The sequence below is a fragment of the Toxorhynchites rutilus genome, chromosome 3 (assembly GCF_029784135.1).
Source record: "Toxorhynchites rutilus septentrionalis strain SRP chromosome 3, ASM2978413v1, whole genome shotgun sequence".
Classification (NCBI taxonomy): domain Eukaryota; kingdom Metazoa; phylum Arthropoda; class Insecta; order Diptera; family Culicidae; genus Toxorhynchites; species Toxorhynchites rutilus.
This window is the reverse complement of record NC_073746.1, coordinates 284,214,695-284,220,908: the sequence shown is the minus strand read 5'-3', so window position 1 is coordinate 284,220,908 and position 6,214 is coordinate 284,214,695. Positions and strand designations below refer to the sequence as shown.

At 40.2% G+C, this 6,214-nt stretch overlaps 1 protein-coding gene across 1 annotated transcript; it reads right to left on the bottom strand.

Annotated features, from left to right (window-relative positions):
* Positions 1–389: 389 nt before the first annotated feature.
* Positions 390–4,466, bottom strand: LOC129773914 (heterogeneous nuclear ribonucleoprotein M). The gene is made up of 6 exons (XM_055777579.1): positions 4,307–4,466; positions 3,527–4,057; positions 2,952–3,072; positions 1,465–2,364; positions 1,267–1,402; positions 390–1,197 (listed from the first exon to the last, which is right to left on the bottom strand). The coding sequence occupies exons 2-6, from the start codon at positions 3,988–3,990 to the stop codon at positions 1,142–1,144; spliced, it is 1,677 nt and encodes a 558-aa protein (XP_055633554.1). The 5' UTR covers positions 3,991–4,057; positions 4,307–4,466; the 3' UTR covers positions 390–1,141.
* Between the last annotated feature and the right edge of the window lie 1,748 nt (positions 4,467–6,214).

Below are 6,214 nucleotides of genomic sequence, written 5' to 3'. Positions count from 1 at the left end.
ACTTGGACTCACAACTGTTAATTGATCGAGAAATATTTCGAAATTGTTCAGTCATAGTGAACCAAATCTTAAAAAGTGCTTCATTTGGTTCAGTCAGAGTGGAACATGAACGAATAGGCAGCCAAAGAAGTGGCTTTTTTCGCATGATTCTTGAAGTTTTTTTTTACAATTATCATACGCCAAAGTATTGCCAGAGAGTACCTGACAATTCTGAGAACAATATTGCACCGACCAACTGATAAGAGCGTCGATGCATTTTTGGAGAAGCCTAAAAAACGTGAGATTTGAAGAAGAACGCTATCCGAAACTAGCAAGAAATTATATTGCGAAATACCCGTAACAATTTAGATCGAGAAAGGTTGGTCATCGCGAATGAAGTGTTCCGATCATTTTATTTATTACATTTCTAAATCTTTATTGGTCATGTATACTCATGTTCACATGTATACACGCATTTGGAATTGTACATAATTGCTACCCCGCGATATAGTTGAAACACAGTTTAGCTGGGATACAATAGTATTCTATAACTTATTTAATTCAGTGCCAGAGTCAACGCAGGAATACTTACTAAGGGGAAAACGAGGGCCGTCGAACGCCTGCCTATCCGCTTGCAAAGCCGAGATTGTTTCTACCTTGAAGCCCTCGCATTGTACCGGAAATTGTCTCATGATTATGTCCTATATAAATATCTACTTTCACTTTCTTAAAATCGCAGCTGTCGAATATAAAAATTGTAATGCGTCCTAACTGAATGAAAAACAAAATTAATTCGCACGGGAAACCTAAGCAATGTTCGCAATGATTTGGAAAGCGAACGACAGAAAATCAACGCTGAGCAAGAGAGAGTTCAACTAAAAACCTAAAGGAACAGAGTTCAAAACGTATCAGCAGTAAAATTTCTAGCAACCTACTAGCGGATTTGAGACCGTAAATGTAAGCCCAGGTGACACACAATTTGAATTTCATGCTTCTAGGACAACATCCCGGCTAACTTAAGAGTTTCTAGATACAAGATGTCCCTATTTGCACAATGTCTTCAACTCAATTCAGGGTACACCGAGGATTGCTGACAGCTAATGTAGCTCAAGATAAATGTCCCCTTAGAAGGTGAATGCGAATATGGAGAGCGTGAAGTACTTTAAAAGAAGTTGACGTCGACAGTGCGACCTTCGAAGCGGGAACCGTCCATTATTTCTGCAAAAGGAGCATTAAAGCAAATGTTAGTGACATGGTACTCGGGAATGATTTTGCTAGCAAACTTACTTATGGCAACCTCTGCGTCTCGCTCCTTAGCGAAGCGAACGACGCCTGTGTCTTGTCCTCTAATTTCCGCAAACTTGACCTCTCCAACGTCACGGAATTTGTCACGAAGGGTTTGCCAGGTCCATGCAGATGGCATCTGCAGATGAAAGGAAGATTTACTATGATTGTAAACGAATATCAGCAAAATGGGTTACTTACGTTGCGAATAATGATTGTGTCCGAAATCTTGCGATTGCCATTATTAATGTTTCCATAGTTTCGACCATAGTCATCATTTGGTGCAGTACTATAGTTGCGAACGTTGGAAGATCCCATGTCATAATCATTGCCACGATTGCCACCGCCGTTGTTCCCGAAGCCACCGGAAGAATAGTTCTGATTGAAATTGCCGCCGCCAAGACCACTGCCGAGACCTCCGCCAAGACCACCATCGTTACCACCACCTCCGCCACCACCAAGTGAACCAAGACCTGCCAGTCCAGAACCTCCTGAACCACCGAGTCCACCAAGGCCGGAACCTCCTCCTCCGCCACCCAGATTACCCAATCCAGTCAAATTGGAAAGACCAGCTGCGGCATTACTCAAAAGTGAACTCTGAAGGTTACCGGTCAGAGTTGATAAACCAACAACGTTGCTCAACTGAGCAGCAAGATTACTGTTTAATCCTGACAGATTACTACTAGCAGCACTCAACAGATTACCACCAAGTGGAGGCTGAACCGGAGTGGGGGCCGAATTCTGGATGGGGTTGTTCTGAATCTGATTGTTTTGCTGTAGCGAAGGAAGATTGCGTGCGACATCTTTCAAGGGTTCACCGTTCGGACCAAGACCGATGCCGATACCCTTCAAGCCCTCCGGAAGGCGATTCAGTTCACCCTTCTCCGGCACACGGTCAAGGCGGACGGTCATACGACGATCGAACAACATTTGCCTGTCGAACATGGAGATGGCTTGAACCGCTTCGACCGGATGATCATATTCAATAACGGCAAAACCACGACTGTTGCCATCTTTATCGACGGACAAATCCACATTCTGCACTTTTCCGGCCAATTTGAAAACCTGTTTCAGCTTTTTGGCATCGACCTTGTAATCAAGCTGTTGACGGAACGGAGTTACAAGCGAATAAAAAAAGAAAGAGAAAAAAGAAATTTCCTCACAGTCACTGATGATGAAAGCATGGATCATGGATTGATATACGAACAGGCAAACTGTTTTGTAAGATTCATTACGTTTCGCATACTGCACCCAAGTGTGTAGGATAACAAAGGTTCAATCAAACGGGACAACTTATCCGTGTCGTGGGAAGAATCTCAAGCAAATTTAAGTGGGTGACACGCAGTGAAAAATAAATCGCAATTGAGGGAATTAAACACAGACTGTGGAACCTGAACGGAACCTTAGACAAATTGAGATTCCGATAATTACTCTCAAGCAAACGTAACATCGTCTTGAACTAGATCCCATTTCAAACGTAGCTTCGTAGAATGTTTTTGCTTTTGTCATTTATAAACATTTAAAAACAAAACTGGACAATTGAATAATAATCGCACAGCTGAATTGAATAATAATCGTATCAGCTGACTACGATAAATCCCCAACCGGATGCAACGAATCTCTCGAGTATATCAAATCGCTTGAGCCAACAAAACAGCTACCGAAAAAAAACTGGAAACCATACTCACATTGGCAATGAAGATACGGGTATGCAGGGGACCCTGAATACCAAGACCTTCCAAAAATTTGATGCTTAGACCGTAAGTATTGAAGTCCGGATTGAAGCCACCGCCATCGTCACGTCCCGAGCTAATGGAACATACATACAATATAAGCAAAAGTAGGTAAAATGGATTCACGTTCACAAACAGCTACATACTTCAGCGGCAAATGCATGAAGAACTGGTTCCAAACCACCGAACGGAAAACGTAATGTAACAGCATCAGAATGCTACCAATCATAACTGAACAGGAAAATTTGAAAGTGGATCCGCAATTCAGGACTTTGGCTTGAGTTACAAACAGTCAATCACACAGCTTCGTACAACATTTAATCTCTGTTTTTACTAACCAGTAATTTAGCAGGACTCGTGTACTCGAATGATTCAAAATATTGAATCTGTTGGATAAATTTGTCATTTCTTTAGGGAAATCTTAAACATCTTTTTTAATAGTTTGTGTTCAAGCCAAAATTCTAAACGTGCCTTCGCTATAGAGGGGACCAACCAATTTACAAACTAATGAATATAAAACCAACACGTACATTCTATCGTCATCCCGATCTCGACGTCGGTTGTCCCCGTCGCGTTCACCACGAAACGACTTGGGTACCACTCGACCATACTTGTCTCTCTCGTTACCATAATCTTCCTTGATAACCAACTGTCGCCCGTTGATGTCGAACCGGTTCATCTTATCCAGCGCCATCTGAACATGTTCCGCCTTCTCGAACTCTACAATGCCGCAGCCTCTCGGTTTGTTCGATTCATCGTGAAACAGCTCAACGAAGGACACATCACCGACCTCTTTACGGAACAAATCCTTCAAGTCTTGCCATCGATACTCGTAGGGCACATTCGAGACGTAAATACGGCGACAATCGCTGCGATCGCGATCCCGATCACGGCTGCGGTCACGATCGTTGCTGAAACGACTATTATTGCGACCTCGGTCACTGCGCCGGGAGCGATCCCGATTGTTTTGGTCGTTGTTATCGTTGTCCATCATTCTTTCTCGATCCGGTTATATACTTATGCACAGATGAAACGTCTTCGACACTCTAAGATACTATACTCTAAAAAAAAACAAATCAAGCAGCTATTTATGAGGCCCCGGATACATCAGAGAATAAATCATTTGTATGAGTACTTAGTTTTCGCGCTAGCAACTACCGTAAACACCGATGCTCAAGAAAATGTAAAAACAATATGGCGGAGCGCGAGCCCCAGTTTTATAACCGAGCGAAACTGGCGACCGTTCGAATAATTGCAATTTTTGGCTTCAATATGAAGTCACCAAATAAATTTTAAACAACAAAACATACCAGTTGTTTCCCACACAGAATGGAACCTTTTTCGTTGAAGAAAATGCGATGATCGGTCGATAAATACTGATTTTCACCGGCACTGATAGAAACTTACTAGCACACACGAACCTCAACGGATTGAAAGTGCAAAACGCTTTTACGAAAATGGCTACCGAACGAGAAGAAGCCGCCGGTAGTGATAGGAACTGTTGGAAATGAACCAGTTTCTTTCTGAAGGGCATATGTTATGACAACGAATTTCGAATCAGAAATGCCAGTTTCATTTAAAATCCTCACTAGGCACGCAAAATGTTTTCACATGTCATAATAATATCGAACAATAATATCAAAAACATAACATTTTTCCAATGCAATTGATAAACCATGCAATTATTACCTTCTTCACGATTAATTTACTTTATATTCGAGACACGCACGGAGTTGCACTGACTCGTTGAAATCATAGTTCCCCCATTTTTACGACAGTCAATTGTGGTTCAAAGAAATCGTCGATCCTGGCCATTTAGCGGCCATCATTGCGGTTCAAAGCTTCTGCGTTCTGATTGACATCATATTTAAAGAGAAATGGCCCGATTCCACCGGCCTAAAAGGACACACTGATCGACATCTCCGATGACGTAGATCAGGGATTCTCAAAGTGTAAAAAAATAAACAAAAACTGATTTTGAGGGTCAACGAGGTCTAAAAATCGACTCTTAATAATGAACACAAATTCTTATTTAAAAGTTTCAAGATACTGTATAAGTTGTGTTATGTGAACCAATTTACATCAGCTCATGCGACACCTACATTAGAGCTCAGAACCACAAAACTGATGATGTTTGTATTTCTAAGCACTTGAAAACGAGATTTGGTCGTGATTATTTTTAATAACTTCTATCAAAATTATTAAAATAACTGCTATTAAAAAACGGTTAAATGTCGTTGGAAAATGAAAAAAAGTTAGAAAGAAAGATTTTAGATTTTTTGTATATTTGTAATGGTTTCAACACGCGATTTGACCATTGTCATAGATAATCTTTGAAATTTTCAAGTTTGATAATGTATCAACTATCTGCTAGCTTGTCACCTAATGAGTTTTGGAAAAAGTTTCGGGCATTAGGATTTTCTAGCCGATCAATGCAAAACGATATAAATTTCGATGTCAATGAAATCAATGGTAACTTTCACAAAAATTTTCTAATGAAATTACTAATTCATTTCATCAAATGCCTGATTCTGGTTTGGACGATAGTTTCCGCTTCCGATGTATTCAGGATTACGATGTTATAAATTCTATTTATGAAGTTTCGTCAAAGGCTGTGGGTCTAGACAACCTTCCTATAAAATTTGTAAAATTAACCCTTCCTGTTTTACTTGATCCATTAACATACATGTTCAACAATATCATTATCCACTCCAAATATCCCCAAGCATGGTAATGCTCCAAAATAATACCTTTGAAAAAGAAAAACAACATAGATTCATTGGACAACTTACGACCTATAAGTATATTATGCGCGATATCGAAAAGCTTCGAAAGAATTCTAAGAACTCAAATGTGCTCTTATTTGCATGAACATAGGTTAATAACATCTTTTCAGTCTGGTTATCGTGCGGGTCATAGTACCAAAACGGCTATGCTAAAAATTTATGATACTTTCTTATACGATACTTTCTTATACGACTTTCGATACGATTTCTCATAATCAGCTGTGCAATAAGCTCAAATTGCTTTTTGATTTCAATACTGATGCCGTTAAACTTATTGAATCCTACTTACGTGATCGTAAGCAAGCAGTCTGGTCAAATGGAATTCTCTCAAATTTCCTACCAGTTACTTCAGGTGTGCCTCAGGGGTCGGTTCTAGGTCCAATTCTTTTTAGTCTCTATATTAATGATCTTCCGTCAATCTTGAAGTTTTGT